General features: G+C 43.6%; 1 protein-coding gene across 3 annotated transcripts in view; it reads left to right on the top strand.

Annotated features, from left to right (window-relative positions):
• The window catches only part of pparg (peroxisome proliferator-activated receptor gamma), a 77598-nt gene that overhangs the window by 19587 nt on the left and 39321 nt on the right, over positions 1-18690 (top strand). For all 3 annotated transcript variants that reach the window (XM_060910260.1, XM_060910259.1, XM_060910258.1), the window contains exons 2-3: positions 15986-16468; positions 17411-17580. In XM_060910260.1, coding sequence (XP_060766243.1) covers positions 15988-16468; positions 17411-17580 — 651 coding nt within the window. In that variant the 5' untranslated portion in view covers positions 15986-15987. The remainder of the gene's footprint in view (positions 1-15985; positions 16469-17410; positions 17581-18690) is intronic.

The raw sequence follows: 18690 nt of genomic DNA on the forward strand, positions 1-18690 counted from the left end.
CATGAATTGGCCACCACAGAGTTCTGACCTTAACCCCACTGAAAGTCTTTGGGACGTGCTGGAGAAGACTTTATGGAGTGGTTCGACTCCCCCGTCATCAATACAAGCTCTCTGCAAAAAATTAGTGCAACTCTGAATGGAAATAATTGTTGTGAGGTTGCATAATTTTGTCAAAACAATGCCACAGCGAATGTATGCTGTAATCACAGCTAAAGGTGGTCCAATGAAACATTAGTTTGTGCAACGTTTTTTTGGCCTGGCGTATTATGCATACAACCGGAACACAGTCACTCAGTGAAAGAGTGATATACAGTGCCGTTTGCGCTCCCAAACTTTTTGTGTTTCAAGTGTGTAAAAAAATCATGGCAGTATTGTTTTTCCAAATAGCAAGCCCCATAAACACAAAAGCTGTGCCTGACTTTAGCCAATTTTTTAGTTCAAGCCACACAAAAGTTACTGTTCCTTTACTGTTCTTTGCTCCTTTAAGTGGTTTGTACAACATAAGTGTAATCATTTTTTCACCAGAATTTGGTCAACTGTCAATTCCCAGCCATCAGCTAGCTCCTCGCTGTCATATGACTGCTACCAATGATGGGGCTGGACCCGCAAAGTTGACCAACTAAACTGCTGCTCATGCTCCATCACAGGGAAAATGCTAATCTACCCTCTTCCACATACATGAGCTCAAAGATGATCACAATTGACTCATGTATGTGTGATTGACAGGAGAGAGAGTATGCCATCAATCCCACCCTGAAAGTACGGCCAATTTTGCCATCTTGGCTCCCAGATATGTATGGCTGTAGCATTACTGGGATTTGAACTCACATTCTCTAGACAACAGGGCAACACTGTTCTGTTCTGCCACTAGGAGGCCAATCCATCCATCCATTATTGTTAGGGTTTTGCTGGGATTCGAACCTGGTTCGTTGGTGTGATAATCCAGCAAACCCCCGCTAGGCCACCAGGGGGATGACTCAAATGCAGAGGCGTGAGGCGGAAGTAGAAAAAGAATCAAAAGGTTTATTTAAACTATATACACTATATACAGGGCAAAACAAAAGACAAAAAAAAAAACCAAAGAGTATAATCCAAAAGAAAAGCAAAGTGCAAAAATACAAAAGCTAAGAAGATCAAAAAACACAGTACAAAGGAAACTGGAGATAAACATAACAGCACAAAGACTCCGTGACAAGAGGACTGAACTCAGGGGTATAAATAGACAAACTAATTAAGGACACAGGTGAAGATAATTAGGCAATTAACACAAACTCAAAACACAGGAACAGTGGCGGCCTCTAGAGGCCAAAATGAACACGACATGAAAAGGAAATAACAGCGGCCTCTAGAGGCCAAAATAGTCCTAGTCCTAACAGGACCCCCCCCTCTAGGAGCGTCTCCTGACGTTCCCAGGGCGATCCGGATGGGCCGAATGGAAGTCCCGACATAGTTCTTTATCAAGGACATCCCGAGCAGGAACCCAGCAGCGCTCCTCAGGACCATAGCCCTCCCAGTCCACCAGATATTGCAACCCGCCGCGGACCCGGCGGGAGTCAAGCAGGCGATTCACAGTGAACACAGTCTGCCCCTGGAAGATGCGGGGGGGTGGGGGGTTCCTAGGGGCAGGGGCATACGTAGACGTCAGTACGGGCCGTAACAGGGAAACATGGAAAGTGGGGTTGATCCTCAGAGTCCGGGGCAACTGGAGCCGGTAGGAGACAGGGTTCACCCTGCGCACCACCTTGAAGGGGCCAATGTAGCGAGGAGCAAGCTTGCGGTTCTCCACCCGCAGTGGAAGGTCCTTAGTGGACAGCCAAACACGCTGCCCAGGGCGGAAAGCGTGTGCAGGTCTTCTATGGCGGTTGGCCTGAGTCTGGTTGGTTCTGAAGGTCTGTATGAGGGTCTTCCTGACCTTGCTCCAGGTCTTGCGACACCGTCTCACATATTGGTTGACCGAGGGCACCCCCGCGTCCTCCTCCTGGTCCGGGAACAGAGGTGGCTGGAACCCGAATTGGCACTGGAATGGCGACAGCTTGGTGGCCGATGACTGCAGGGTGTTGTGGGCGTACTCCGCCCATGGCAGCCAGGTGCTCCACGATGTCGGGTTATCCATAGCCAGGCCTCGCAGGGTGGTTTCCAGGTCCTGGTTGAGCCTCTCCGTCTGACCATTGGACTGTGGGTGAAACCCAGAGGAGAGGCTGGCAGTGGCTCCGATGACCTTGCAGAACCCGTGCCACACTCGGGAGGAGAACTGGGGCCCTCGGTCTGAGACGATGTCCTGTGGAAGACCAAAGACTCGGAAGACATGATTAAACAAAAGTTTCGCAGTTTCAAGAGCAGAGGGGAGTTTGCACAGTGGTATGAAGCGGCAGGCCTTGGAGAATCTGTCAACTAAGACCAAAATGACCGTGTTACCTTGTGACTCAGGGAGACCCGTGATAAAGTCGACTGCCACGTGGGACCAGGGACGCCGGGGAATGGTCAGAGGATGCAGGAGACCCTGGGGACGCTGTCGTGGGTTCTTGGTTCTGGTGCAAACCTCACAGGACAGGACAAATGACCTTACTTCCTTCTCCATGTTAGGCCACCAGAAGCGTCTTTTCAGGAAGTCCAGGGTCCTCCGAGCTCCCGGGTGGGCGGTGAGAGGGGAAGAGTGACCCCACTGGAGAACCTTGGCCCGGGCTTGATGTGGGACGTACAAGAGGCCTGGTGGCCCCGTCCCAGGACCGGGGTCCTGGCGTTGGGCTCGTCGGACAGCCTCCTCAATACCCCAGCGGACAGGGGCCACAATCCGGGACACAGGGATAATAGGCCCGACTTCATTCTCCCTGTTAGTGGCAGAGAACAGTCTGGACAGTGCGTCAGGTTTGGTGTTCTTGGAGCCGGGGCGGTATGAGAGGGTGAAGTCAAACCGACTGAAAAACAGGGCCCACCTAGCCTGTCGAGGGTTCAGTCTCTTGGCTTGCTGGAGGTACTCCAGGTTCTTGTGGTCAGTCCAAACCAGGAATGGATGTTGTGCTCCCTCCAGCCAGTGCCTCCACTCCTCAAGGGCCAGTTTGACCGCTAGCAGTTCTCGATCCCCCACATCGTACCGGGACTCAGCAGGACTCAGGCGGTGGGAGAAGTAAGCGCAGGGGTGCAGCTTTCCTTCCGAACGTTGAGAGAGCACCGCGCCGACACCACTGTCCGAGGCGTCCACCTCCACGATGAATGGTTGGGAGGTGTCCGGGAGAACCAGAATGGGTGCCGTGCAGAAGCGGTCCTTGAGGTCTTTGAACGCCTTTTCTGCCTGAGGAGACCAGCCATAAGATCCACCTGTCCCTTTGGTGAGGTCTGACATGGGTGCTGCCACAGAACTGAAGTTCCTGATGAACTTGCGGTAGAAGTTAGCGAATCCTAAGAACCGCTGAACCTCCTTAACGGACTTGGGAGTAGGCCAATCCCGGACGGCCAGGGTCTTGGCAGGGTCCATTTGGAGTTGGCCTGTCCGTACAATAAATCCCAGAAAGGAGACCTCGGGAACATGAAATTCGCATTTCTGGGCCTTGGCGAACAGATTGTTCTGTAGCAGCCTCTGGAGAACCTGGCGGACATGGTGGCGGTGCTCCTGCACGGTCTTGGAAAAGATAAGGATGTCGTCGAGGTAGACAAAAACGTATAGGTTAATCATGTCCCTTAAGACGTCGTTGATTAGGGCCTGAAAAACAGCTGGTGCGTTGGTGAGTCCGAAGGGCATCACCTGGTATTCGTAGTGCCCAGACGGGGTGTTAAAGGCAGTCTTCCACTCGTCTCCCTGTCGGATACGGATGAGGTGGTATGCGTTCCGTAGGTCCAACTTGGTGAAGACGGTGGCGCCTTGGAGCAGGTCGAAAGCTGTGGACATCAGCGGAAGGGGATATCGGTTGCGCACAGTGATCTTATTCAGGCCCCTGTAATCAATACATGGTCGGAGCCCCCCATCCTTCTTGCCGACAAAGAAGAAGCCGGCTCCAGCAGGTGAAGTGGAGGGTCGAATAAACCCAGAGACCAGGGCATCTTTGAGGTATTCCTCCATGGCCTTGCGTTCTGGCTGAGAGAGTGAAAACAGTCTGCCACGAGGAGGGGTAGTCCCAGGGAGCAAGTCGATGGCACAGTCGTAGGCCCGGTGCGGAGGAAGAACGGCGGCCCTGCTCTTGCTGAATACCTCCTTGAGATCCCAGTACTCTGTGGGAACTTGAGATAACTCGGTGAGATCAGGGGGCTCGGCAGGAGACACAGGAGAGCTAGAGAGCAGACAAGAGGCATGGCATGCAGGGCCCCATTCCACAACCTGGCTTGTTACCCAGTCTATGCGAGGGTTGTGGCGAGTAAGCCAAGGAAGGCCTAGAATAACTGGGAACTCAGGTGAAGGAATCAGGTGCAGGGATATTTCTTCCTTGTGACCTTGAGACTGGAGGAAAACTGGAGAAGTAACTTGGGTGACTCTTCCATCACCTAACGCTTGGCCATCGAGGGCAGACACAGACAGTGGGACTTCAAGAGGTGCAGTCGGAATATTGATGCTTTGGGCGAAGTGAATATCCATAAAGTTCCCAGCCGCCCCTGAGTCTATCAAAGCTTGACAAGAGTGGACAGACTCACCCCAGGAGATGGAGACCGGGATGTAGATTCCTTGGCCAGGGAGTCCGGGAGAGAGGGTAGGCCCCGTCACAACCCTCCCTCGGCTGGACGGGGCGGTCCTTTTCCCAAGAGTTCGGGACATGATGCTCGGAAGTGACCAGGCTTGCCACAGTAGATGCAGCACTTGTCCCTCCTTCTGCGCTCCCTCTCAGATGCGGAGAGGCGAGTACGACCCACTTGCATGGGTTCTGGACAGTCACTGAAGGAGGTAGACGGTCTCCAGGTAGAGGTAGGGAGGCTGGGGGGGCTCAAGGCTTGGTGGCGTTCTCTCATCCTGTTGTCCAGACGAATAGCATGTGAGATGAGGGTTTCGAGGTCACTTGGGCATCCAATAGAGGCCAGACCGTCCTTGATGGGGTCAGACAGACCATGGTGGAAGGCTGACACCAGGGCAGTCTCGTTCCATCCACTTACTGCTGCGAGTGTTCAGAACGAGATGGCGTAATCTGCGACGCTTCCTCCTTGCCGGATGGACATGAGCTTTCGGGCTGCGTCGGTACTGATGTCTGCCTGATCGAAGACCCGAAGCATCTCTTCAGAAAACAGCTGGAAATCAAAGCACTCAGGTCCCTGTCTTTGCCAGATAGCAGTAGCCCAGGCTCGCGCCTTACCAGCTAATAAGGTGATCACAAAGGCAATCTTGCGGCGATCCGTAGTGTAGGTGGTAGGCTGAAGCTCAAAGGTGAGTTGACACTGGGTAAGGAACTCTCGGCACTCACTGTGCTTGCCGTCATACCTCTGTGGTGCAGGAAGGCTGGGTTCGCGAGGTGAAGAAGGCAGCATTGCAGGAGGCACTGGAGCAGGAGTGGGAGCTGGATCAGGAGCAGGAACTGGATCAGGAGCAGGAGATGCAGGCAGAGATGTCAGCTGTGCCAGGGTTTTCCCAATTTGCTGAAGCAGTTCCTCGTGGCGAGCGAGGGCCTCACGTTGGCTGGTGAGCGTACGTCCATGAGCGTCCATGGTCGCTCCGAAGCGTGTCAAAGCTGCCATAATTCCCTGAAGGTTGGCCGGGTAGACAGTTGAAGCAGCCTCTGCTGAGTCGGTCATGACGGAGTCTTTCTGTTAGGGTTTTGCTGGGATTCGAACCTGGTTCGTTGGTGTGATAATCCAGCAAACCCCCACTAGGCCACCAGGGGGATGACTCAAATGCAGAGGCGTGAGGCGGAAGTAGAAAAAGAATCAAAAGGTTTATTTAAACTATATACACTATATACAGGGCAAAACAAAAGACAAAAAAAAAAACCAAAGAGTATAATCCAAAAGAAAAGCAAAGTGCAAAAATACAAAAGCTAAGAAGATCAAAAAACACAGTACAAAGGAAACTGGAGATAAACATAACAGCACAAAGACTCCGTGACAAGAGGACTGAACTCAGGGGTATAAATAGACAAACTAATTAAGGACACAGGTGAAGATAATTAGGCAATTAACACAAACTCAAAACACAGGAACAGTGGCGGCCTCTAGAGGCCAAAATGAACACGACATGAAAAGGAAATAACAGCGGCCTCTAGAGGCCAAAATAGTCCTAGTCCTAACAATTATCTGTAGCCGCTTATCCTGTTCTACAGGGTAGCAAGCAAGCTGGAGCCTATCCCAGCTGACTATGGGCGAGAGGCGGGGTACACCCTGGACAAGTCACCAGGTTATCGTAGGGCTGACAGGGGCCAATCCATTTATATTATTATTTGCTCCGAAGACATTTTATAAAACAAACAATTGAAAAATTCTTGATCGAGCAAGTGATCGATCTCGTTCATGTTTATTACACCCACTATTGTGTTTCATGTGAGTCTTTAATCACTGCTGATGACAAACTATGCAAATGTCAGCAAAGCAGCTTGAAATAAATTAGCCCTAATAGATGCTAAATCTATAGGGTGTGTCACTTTGTGTAATTACTTGATATGCTTACCAGTAATAGGGTGTGTGAATATATTGTCACAGTTCCAAAGAAATCAGCCCCAGGCTTTGCTTAACACTTGTGTTTTTTATCCCCCCGCTGGCTGAAAGGCCCGAAGGGGGATTATGTCATGGCAACGCTCGTCCATCCGTCCGTCCCAGGAAGGGTGCTCACTTTCTGAAATCAACTCCTCTCACAATTTTTGGCGGAATTTCACGAAACTTGGCAGGATTCTTTGTTATATGTCGGTAATACGTATATTGCAATTTCGTTCAATTTGATCACATTTTACCAGAGTTACAACCCTTGATTAACAAAATTATACTTTGACAATTTCATGAGAGTGTGTTTTCCTTCTGAAATCAACTCCTCTCTCAATTTCTGGAGGAATTTCACCAAACTTGGCAAAAGGCACTGTTGTATATCGGTAGTACACATATTGTAATTTTGTTCAATTTGGTGGTACTTTACCAGAGTTGTGGCCCTTGATTAACAAACTTGTACTTTCACAATTTCATGAAGGTGTGCTTGCCTTCTGACATCAACTCCTCTCACAATTTTTGGACGAATTTCTCGAAGCTTGGCAAAAGGCCTTGTTATATGATGGTAATACGCATATTGCGATTTAACTTTGTTTGTGAAAATTTTACCAGAGTTTTGACCCTTGATTAAATAACTTGTACTTTGACAATTTCATGCGTGTACGTTCTTCTGAAATCAACTCCTCTCGCAATTTCTGGAGGAATTTCACCAAACTTGGCAGAAGGCTTTGTTATATGACAGTTACACGCATATTGAAATTTCGTTTAATTTTACCAGAGTTATGCCCTTGATTATTAACAAAATCATACTTTGGCAATTTCATCAAGGTGTGCTTACTTTCTGAAATCAAATTTCCTCAAAATTTTTTATCCCCCGCTGGCCAAAAGGCCCGAAGGGGGATTATGTCTTGGTGATGTCCATCTGTCCGTCCATCCTGGGAAGGGTACTCACCTTCTGAAATCAACCCCTCTCACAATTTTTGGAGGACTTTGATGAAACTTGGCAGGACTCTTTGTTATATGTCGGTATGTATATTGCAATCTCATTCAATTCAGTCACGTTTTACCAGAGTTATGGCATAGTTGCCAGTGGGGGATATTGTGCTCTCATAGCAATCTTGTTTGTTTGTTTTTTCTCATCGTCGCTGTTGGTGATGCTTTTTTGTTCCATTAACTTAAAAAAAAATCCACGTCTAACCATTTCTTAACACCAAATAAGATGATGTGGCTGGCAAAAAAAAATCTAATTTTGATACATTTATTTATTTATTAAAGAAACTTGTCTGGCAGGAGGTAATCACAAGTAATGCAATCCTGATACATTAACATTAACAATGCACTTTAATAACTATATATACATAGATGTGGGAGATGAACAACTTTGAAAATAAATGAAAACATTTTTTGTGTTACTCCTTCATCTTGGCTTGTCCATTATGGCTCTTAGGAAATATTAATGGAAAACATTAAGTTTCTGTTGCAATACTGTCCCTGTGGAAAGGATTTCACATCTCACTCTGTGAGCAACTCTTCCATCATTTTCTTGCATGAACAGAAGCAGAGCTCTCGATAGAAAATCGTCTCCAGCCTCACACCCTATTTTGAAGGACACTCCAGTGTAAGACATTAAAGCAAGCTGTATATGTATATGTTTGTTTACTTAGAGACTTAGAACCACCTTTATAATAATTACGGGCTATCCCTCAATTTACACAATTTACACTATTGTCATTAGTTATACCTCAGTCGGTTTGAGAGATTTAACAGCTGTTCAAACGTTCATGAAACTTCATGAGTCGTGCATTACCTTAGCTAAGAAGGACAAATGCAAAGCTGCTTTTAAATAAGGAACTTTAGAAAGTGCGCTCTTCTTGCTACCTTCTGAAAATAATTAGACGATGTTTTGAAGCTTTTACTCATACAGTGACATTGATTTTTATAGAGCGCCCTTTGTATTGCGGCTTCAACAGCAGAAGCACTAATTTTAGCAGTGTTCAGCCATGAAATATCTCCTGACCTGGAAATAAATTATGCCATAAAAATGAGCATAGTACATAGACAGTCAGGGAAGTAGATTAGATTGTACAAAACTTTTAATCTTTTACTGTTTTTTTATTATTATTATTATTGTAGTTTACAGTTGTTGAGATAGCCAGCTCAGATAGGTGCAGAGAAGAAGCTGATAAACAAAACTTATTGTGTATTTAACAGTTATTCCACGAAATCAAGTCATATAAGAGCTGATAGCTGACGAGGCGCGTAGCGCTAAGTTGGCTATAAGCCATATACGACGAGACTGAGTGGAATAATTGTTTTATTTTATCCACATTCACTGGATTTTGAGAAACAGAGCATTTTTATTTACATTTTTTGCAAATTCGATAAATAAAAACTTTATTCAAAACGTCCGACAAAATCATTTCCCCTTAGGATGTAAACAAACCGGTGAAATGACAGGAGCAATTTGTGAAAAATGCGATAATAATAATTCTTGAAAAATAAAAAAAGATACGTTCTTACCATCAAATATGTTCATTCCATATTTTGTTGCTTTCTTTTTTGTATTTTTTGGGGTTTTGTTCTCTAGTAGAGTTTTTTTATTTCGTCCTCAGTTGGTTCAGCAACACGCGCCGCCATGTTCTTCTTCTTTTTTAGGGGTTTTTGGTGGTTAGCAAACCAACTTAAAGGTGCATTACTGCCACCGACTGGGCTGGAGTGTGGAACGGGAGATATTGGGGGGGGGGAACTATATTCTTTTAGCTATTTCTGTTTCTTTTAAATACTTGATCAAGTGATATATCTGATTTGATGCGATCCGCCATTTTGTTTTTCTCTACTCACGGTATATGAGCTGATAGCCTAGTAGTAGAGTAGCCAATTAGAACATGCGATTGGTCATATCCAGTGAAATATGGTTTGATTTAATACTTGTAAATTAATTCAGGAGTGTTGAACTGCTTTTATGAGTGTTTCTCATGACAGGGTTACTAGCTGCAGTTAAGCTATGCTAAGCCATGGCAAGATTAGTTACTGCACCAATATGGAGAACTTTTTGTGCTTTGGTTGTATTTAATTTGTCAGGAGAAACGGACTCAAGTTTCTCTTGTGACTTTGATTTAACTATTATGTGCGTATTGCGATACATGATAATCAGTGCCAACCAAGTTGGCCAATAATAATAAACCTGTCTTAAATGTGCCACAAGCCTATGAAATATGCTAAATTCACTTTTTAAGTCTGTGGCTGACCACAAAGCCTTGTGTCGAACTGTCTACCTGTCTTCTGAACATTGCAAGATCAGGCTTGACCGTGACAGAACAATGAATGTCCATTGCATTTATTATCTGTTGTTCAAATAAACTGCATTCACTTTGTCTTGCTTTGTTCATCACGTTTCTTTACCATCACTTCAACACCTACACAGTCAAGTCCTGTAAGACATGAGCCAACACGAGACCCTTTTCTTTCGATGACCTTTCTGAAAAGAATAGTTCAGCATAGCACATGAACCAAATTAAATGTTTTCATTCCTTTTATCTGTTTTTCAATTTGCTCATCAGATGAAGATAAGCCTGTGGTTTCCACCAGAATGTGTTGACTCGAAATATCTCCATTGAGAAAGCAGATTGAGGGAAAGGGAGGCTGTGTCTCACCAAACCAAATGTCTGACTATGTATTTTCCCTGTTTTTTCCAACTGGAGCAAAAGTCCTGTGAGGAACGTGTTTACTACTTTTCAGAGTTTATACGTTAGGGGCAGTAAGTCATGGCAGTGCTAAGAATAGCCTGTTCTTATTGCCCAGCATTTCCCAAAAAAGGGTCAGCAGAAGTGTGCCCAGGTGATTTTGTGGAGATTCCATTCATTCATTCGCATTCCATTAAGGTGAGAAGGGAAAAAATAAGTCGTTGAACAAAGGATGTTTGCAGCATATATGTATTTTGGGAACACCGCTGGGAACCATATCAACAATTTAGCTATTTCTGGAATATTGAAGAAATACAGTGAGCACTCGTTGAGTCCAGTTTGACACCTGGCCTTTTCCTTCCAGATTCATACACTGTTCGACTCGGAGTAAACTCTAAATGGAGAAGTCTCTTAACATGTTTTCAGCATATGGATATTTTGGGAACATTGCTGGGAACCAGGTCAACAATTTAGCTATTTTTGGAATATTGAAGAAATATTTTGGGCACTGTTTGAGTCCAGTTTGACACCTGGACTATTTTCTTTTTGCCCCAGCTTCACACACTGTCACACTTGGAGTAGATGCTCGGTAAAATTCCCATGTAGATAAAATTAAAGGCAGGAAGATTTTTATTTTTATTTTTGCTAAACTTTATAAATCCCTAAAGGGACACCAGCTATCTGGTTATAAAAGCAGTCTTTACGCAACAGATGGCTTTGATTGTGTAAAATCTTGCTGATCGATATGGAGTGATTCAGAGCAATAAATGGACTGTTTTTTTTAACTGAAAAGGAAATGCAAATGAAATTCGACTTCAGTTCAACTATTTCCTCTTTATTGTGAGTGTACTCTGGAGGTCTTTAATGTTCAGAATTCTGTATAACAGTGAAAAAAAATTGTGGCATAAAGGTGTTAACCAGAGCCTTATACCTTGCCCTCCACAGCTACAGGGAGATTTCATTAAAATGAACAAAGGTAAACATAAAAAGACTGTGAAATAAGTGATATTTTGAGCCACCAGCCACAAAACAACCCCAAAGCATCAATGATCCAATTTATCTATTTTGAAGTGGAGTATTGGGTGCTTTTCATTTTATGCATCCCCCTGCCCCCACCACCACCACCACGGCGCTTTTTTTTTTTTAACAAACATGCTGATTGTGTGATAGCTGACGAGGCACGTAGCACCAAGTTGGTCATAAGCCATGTACAACGAGATTGAGTGGAATAACTGTTTTATTATATCCACATTCACTGGATTTTGAGAAAGGGAGTATTTTTATTTTTTGCAAATTCAATAAATATAAACTTCATTCAAAATGTCCGACAAAATCATTTCCGCTTAAAATGTAAACAAACCGGCGAAATAACTAGCAATTTTTGAAAAATGCGATAATAATAATTCTTGAAAAAAAATACATTCTTGCCATCAAATACTTTGATTCCATATTTTGTTGCCTCTTTTTGTATTTTTGTGGAGTTTTGTTTTCGAGTAGAGTTTTTATTTCGTCCACGGTTGGTTCAGCAATACGCTCCGCTGTTTTGCTTTTCTCTACTCACGGTATATGAGCTGATAGCCTAGTAGTAGAGTAGCCAGTCAGAGCGTGGGATTGCTCATATCCAGTGAATGTGGCTAGAATGCCCAAGAAACTACTAAAATGGCTTGGGAAACATTTCTACATCAAGATTTATTGGTCAGTGCCTTCATAGCCTCGAACTATCTATCTGTTTAGTCATGTGACTAGCTCACATCTGTGACAGACGTGATGAGAGTCCATTATCTGAGTCTCAGTCAGAGGTGCGTAATAAAGCGTTACGTTTACTCTATTACAGGGTTCTCGCCAGCGCTTTATATGGTTGCGGCCCGCTACGCTAAAATTTCAGACCGCAACGGTAATTTCCCCCCGCTACGCTAAATTTTTAATATAGCGTAACGGTTGTTTTCAGTTGTTCATCACCATCGCCAAAAGTTTTTTTTTTCCTGCGCACTTGAGCAGTTTTCAAGGTGTCAAAATCAGCCTACGTTTGTTAGGAAACCCATGCCTGGAAATCAGTTCCGAGAGAGAGAGAGAGAGAGAGAGATCCTGGCGATAACTTTCTCTTGAACTGGACTTCGGTGAATGACAATGGATGACGGACCCCCTCGCAAAAAAAGAGACATTCGCTCTTTCTTCACAGTTAGAAATGTAAGTGCACCACTTCTACAGGTTTTCCATCACGCTTGAAAACTTAACCCAAAGCCCTTTGATGAATGAAAACGTCTACTTTGTAAGCAGGTTTAGCAATATGACAGGGCGCACGTATCGGATGATTAGCGCTAATTTACTGGATCCCACTGTGGCTAACATTAACACACTGGTAATCTGCCTGCATGCCATCCATCGTTATATTTCTATAAGGAGACAGGCACAAGAGAGGTTGGAGGAGATGAAGGAAAGGACATAGGAGGCAGAGGAAAGGAGGTAGCAGATAAACGGGCAGAGGATGGAGGTAGGCCTAGTGGGGGAGAGCCCGCTGTTGGAGATAGAGGAGGAGATGGAGGAAGACGAGCAGAGGCTGGAAATTCACAGGTGAGAATGAGGTTAATGATATGATTTTAGTCATGGGATTCAGCTCCAATGTGCCAAACGTGATCGCCCTTGTGGCTTTAAATCATTTATGTGCTCAGGCATTTCTTAATTTCTTAATACAATAAAACATTCATTATCTCTTTGGTTGTGTCTGAGTTTACATATCTTTTGACAACACCCTTTGTAGTTCAGTGAAATACAACAGTAGGTAACACATTGCCAAGATCCAAAGATGTAACAATTTTCCATCAAGGATATACAACATAAAAAATGCAATTTATCCCCTCCAGGAACGTCAAATATGGCCAATTTTGGGCATGATTTTTCAAAATCTCCGCACCATCCCCCCGCTCGGTCGCTACGCTCCCTCGCCATAACCCATTACGCTAAAAAAAAATCCTGGTGAGAACCCTGTATTACATATACTTAAGTAATTTTTTCCAATAAATTTTACTTATAATACTTTTCACTCTTGCTCGAGTACATTTACAAGTTTATAAAATGCATTTATACTACATTACATTAGACTATACACTTCTCGCTACTTTAATTTATTACATTATTTTTATTCACACGTGCACTGCGTCTATGACGTCGATTTTTAGTGTGCATGCACAAGATATCTTCATGTCTGTGTCACCAGGACAACATCCACAAGGAGTTTGAACACACAAATGGACAAATACAAATAAAGACGGTGGACTGTGTTAAGTTTTAAGAGATTAAACAGTGTTGTGACTTTGGTATTGTTTTCAAATGATTGGTGTTAAGAAAAAATGGAAGAGATGTGTGACACTTGAGGGGTTCGAGGGGAAAATGAGAAGACGGGACGCAGGCTTACGACAACACAACTGTTCACTTTGACTTTTCAGCGATTTTAGTTTATTGAGCATGCACACGCATGGCTGTGTGTGGCTCAGTGAAAACAAATCCCTCACAGGTGAAGTTCTTTACCACTGACCTTTCCCAGCTTCGCCCTCTATCCACACGATGTTATTATGTTAAGCTAGTTTGGAAGATTTATAAAACCGATGTCAAAATTGCCTTCTGTTATTTGATAAACATATAATTTATTGTTATTTATTTAATTTTGTAAATTAGGAATGTGATTCTGGACTTGAATGAACAGATTTTATGTTGTGCTTATTAGACACGCACTTTAAATTTTCCTTTTGAATAAAATGACTTGAGTCCTCATTTTATGAGATTTTTTTTTTTTAATTCGTACTCAAGTTGTTATTTTGATGAGTACTTTTACTTCTACTGGAGTCATTATTGTTATAGAGTAACAATACTTTTACTTGAGTACAATTCTCACTTACTCTACCCACCAGTTTACTTCATCTTATTCTGAATGATAGTCAGAATAAAGCAGGACAGCCATAAATGTTCTTCCTCACAAATTGAATTTACCGTACATACACTACCGTTCAAAAGTTTGGGGTCACTTTGAAATGTCCTTATTTTTGAAAGAAAAGCACTGTTCTTTTCAATGAAGATCACTTTAAACTAATCAGAAAGACACTCTATACATTGCTAATGTGGTAAATGACTATTCTAGCTGCAAATGTGTGGTTTTTGGTGCAATATCTCCATAGGTGTATAGAGGCCCATTTCCAGCAACTCTCACTCCAGTGTTCTAATGGTACAATGTGTTTGCTCATTGCCTCAGAAGGCTAATGGATGATTAGAAAACCCTTGTACAATCATGTTAGCACAGCTGAAAACAGTTGAGCTCTTTAGAGAAGCTATAAAACTGACCTTCCTTTGAGCAGATTGAGTTTCTGGAGCATCACATTTGTGGGGTCGATTAAATGCTCAAAATGGCCAGAAAAATGTCTTGACTAGGGGCGGCACGGTGGTGTAGTGGTTAGCGTTTTCGCCTCACAGCAAGAAGGTCCTGGGTTCGAGCCCCGGGGCCGGCGAGGGCCTTTCTGTGTGGAGTTTGCATGTTCTCCCCGTGTCCGCGTGGGTTTCCTCCGGGTGCTCCGGTTTCCCCCACAGTCCAAAGACATGCAGGTTAGGTTAACTGGTGACTCTAAATTGACCGTAGGTGTGAATGGTTGTCTGTGTCTATGTGTCAGCCCTGTGATGACCTGGCGACTTGTCCAGGGTGTACCCTGCCTTTCGCCCGTAGTCAGCTGGGATAGGCTCCAGCTTGCCTGCGACCCTGTAGAAGGATAAAGCGGCTAGAGATAATGAGATGAGATGAAAATGTCTTGACTATATTTTCTATTCATTTTACAACTTATGGTGGTAAATAAAAGTGTGACTTTTCATGGAAAACACAAAATTGTCTGGGTGACCCCAAACTTTTGAACGGTAGTGTATAACACTCATTGAATCAGTTTATGCTGGAAATATAAAATAAAGTCTGTTTTAAATTGAAAAGTATGAATTGGTAAAAAAAAAAAATTGACGTAAACATCAACATAATTTGAAGACTTGACGTAAGAAGATCTTTAAAATTCAGTGGTACTTCAGTGGAACATTACAATAAAACGTTCTTTTGCTTTCTTACAGTTGTTTTTAGAAGGTGTTCTTCTGATTTTAGTCCTATTGCCAAAGTGTTGTCCCAATTACATACGCCGTCAGCATTTCACAGAATAAACACAGGCTGAAACTCTCTCTCCCTCTCCACTCCACACACACACACAGACACATAGTGCTAGGCCAAGGCCTTGGTACTTGCGTCAGTGGCAGACCTCGGGCTGTTTTCATGAGCTGCGAGGCCACTTGGGAGAGCAACAATCATCTTACTCAACTCAATTGCTCTTCTTTGCCTTTCTTTGTCTCCATGGAGAGTTAGGGTTAAATACTGAACTGATTTGAAATTAGCAATGTAGTAATTTGGATATGTGAAAGAATAGATACTTTTGTTGATTCTGTTATGTCTTCGCTGGGCTGAGATGGAAACATTATCCTCTTCACACAGCTTGATGTCTTATTACTTACTGTATACTGTAGCATAACTGACCATACTAAAAAAAAAAAAAAAAAGAACATGAGATGACTAAGAGTTCAGAGACTGGGAATAATGAGTTAGTCCAATTCTGTTGGTGCGATTTGCCTTTTGCCTTATTGCCTTTTTGCCTCATTCTAAATCTGTGTATGTGTCTCTTGGGTAGAAATGGTGGACACACAGACGTTTTCCTGGCCCATGGGATTTGGCCTAAGCGCTCTGGACCTAGAGGGACTTGATGACAGCTCACACTCTCTGGACATGAAGCCTTTCTCCATGATCAATGACTATACACCCGTCTCTGGCATTGAGTACGCACCTAGCCCGGGCCAGAGTGAGCCGACGCACATGACGGATCTGACACACATGTACAACTACAGAGCCCAAGAGAACAACTACAGAGCTCATGAGAACAGCTATAGACTGCAAGAGAACAGCTATAGAGCACAGGAGAACAGCTACAGAGCACAAGAGAGCAGCTACAGAGCGCAAGAAAGCAGCTACAGAGCACAAGAGAGCTGCTACAGACCACAAGAAAGCAGCTATAGGGCACAAGAAAGCAGCTATAGGGCACATGATATCGGCTATAGACCACAAGAGAGCAACTACAGAACTCAGGAAGACAACTACAAAGTACATGAAACTCAAAGTATGAACTATATCTTTCTCAATAATGTTACAATCACGAGTTGTTGTTTTTTCTCCAGGTCAAAAGCAACGTCTGTTTTATCACTTATAAAGTTGCTTCTGGTCATGGGTTAAGCCATTTCTTGTTTATCACTGAAAAGAATTCTTAATTCTGGTCCCACAAACTTCCTCAATGAGGATTTCTTTCTATATATGCACATAAGATATGTTGTATGATGTGTATACATATGTACATATGATGTATGTACAACCAATGGGCCTATTTATCCATCTTTTAGTAAAATTGCATGTAAATGCTTTTGTAGGCCAAACTGAACTAAAAAAAAAACAAAACACCAATTTTGCCAATACTGATTTCCTTTGTACACATGTGAATATGCTGATAAGTGCCAGTTACTCATAAATACTCATAAATGACCAAGCACATTCACAGCACAGCTGATTTACATTTAATGACGTACACAAAGCTACATAAAAGTGTGTATGAATTACTGCACAACAGTAGTAGAATCTATATTTAATCCTAACACTGAAATATAGATGATGAAACAAATTGCATCATTGTTCATATACGATTCATAACAAACTAGAAAGGTTTTCGGTCGAGTGCCTACCTCTGCCAAGCCACATATTCAGGTTTGCTTCAAAATCTAAGCAATTATTCCTGCCCACCTTTCCTCAACATTTCATCAAAATCTGCTCACTACTTTTTGAGTTATGTTGGGCACAAACAAACAAACAGATGTGAGAACATAACCTCCTCCAACAAAAGTTGGCAGAGGTAACAATTATGTCATGAAAGTAAACCATGTTTTTTTGTTTTGCTTTTAAATTAATACCAGGCTGCTGGTAGCTTTTTACATGCTTGTGTATTTTGTGCCAGGTTTGTAAGATCAAGGTTTGATCTATTTGTCACAAAGTATTTTGTGGTCTTTTCAATCAGGTTCCATTAAACTTGAGCCCGAGTCTCCACCACAGTATGCAGAAGGCAGCATGACGTTCACAAAACAACACGAAGATCCTTCCACATCGGCTTTAAACATTGAGTGTCGAGTGTGTGGGGACAAAGCTTCTGGATTCCACTATGGTGTTCATGCCTGTGAGGGATGCAAGGTACAGATAATTACATTACATCACATTACATGGCATTTAGCAGACGGTTTTATCCAGAGCAATGCACAACGAGTGCAAAAGTCAGGTACATGAAATGCTGAAGTTCTAAACAAGAAAGTTCTAGTGCCAACTGAACAAGTGAAAGCAATACTTCATGTCATCGGCTGTCCATTGCTAGCAATGATGACTGCTTCATTAGGATGCACAGAAATGCAGATGACCTGGCGACTTGTCCAGGGTGTACCCCGCCTTTCGCCCGTAGTCAGCTGGGATAGGCTCCAGCTTGCCTGCGACCCTGTAGAAGGATAAAGCGGCTAGAGATAATGAGATGAGATGAGAGAAATGCAGATGGACCACGAGACCCGCACCAGAGCGACATAAGGCCTAATGAAGCACCTTGCACAGTAAGGTAAGGCGAACAATGTTGTGCCCTCATCGTGTTGTCTCTCTGGACCTCCAGACCTGATGCCAAATGGTGCACAAAAGTGCCACAGACCTGACGGGTATGGAAGTTGCCCCGCAGTGACAACTGACTTGCCGAGTGATGCCATCTGTTGGCCATTTGAGTGGCTCTTCCACATGCCATCAGGTGGTGTGCCGTTGACCCTGTTGGGTTCATCTGCCACACTGCACCAAAAAGTGCCCTGCTGCCAGCGCCTTATTGATGATGTACTATTTAACCCATAGCTGGAACCCAGGCAGGTGCTACTACTCCGGGTCAGAGCGGACCTGGGAGCAATGGTGATTAAGGAGGAACTCCACTTTCCCCAATACTCAAGTCCTCCCGGACCTGAGACTCACCACCGGTTGCAGTTTAAAGTCATACCCAGGACTAAATACTTCATGTAAAATTTGCAAGAATTTGTTCTTTTTTTTTTTTAAGTATTGATACTTAAACAGAATATAATACTTCATGAAATATTCTGTTGAAGTATCAATACTCAAAACAGATAATGAATCAATTCCTGCAAATATCATAGGATTGTGTGTTACAGAGCTGAAAGCAGATCTTAAAGCAAGAATCACTTTCTTCCTAACCAAGTACAGTGGATATAAAAAGTGCACACACCCGGTTAAAATGACAGGTTTTTCTGATGTAAAAAAAAATGA

The sequence above is a fragment of the Neoarius graeffei genome, chromosome 26, assembly GCF_027579695.1.
Source record: "Neoarius graeffei isolate fNeoGra1 chromosome 26, fNeoGra1.pri, whole genome shotgun sequence".
NCBI lineage: Eukaryota > Metazoa > Chordata > Actinopteri > Siluriformes > Ariidae > Neoarius > Neoarius graeffei.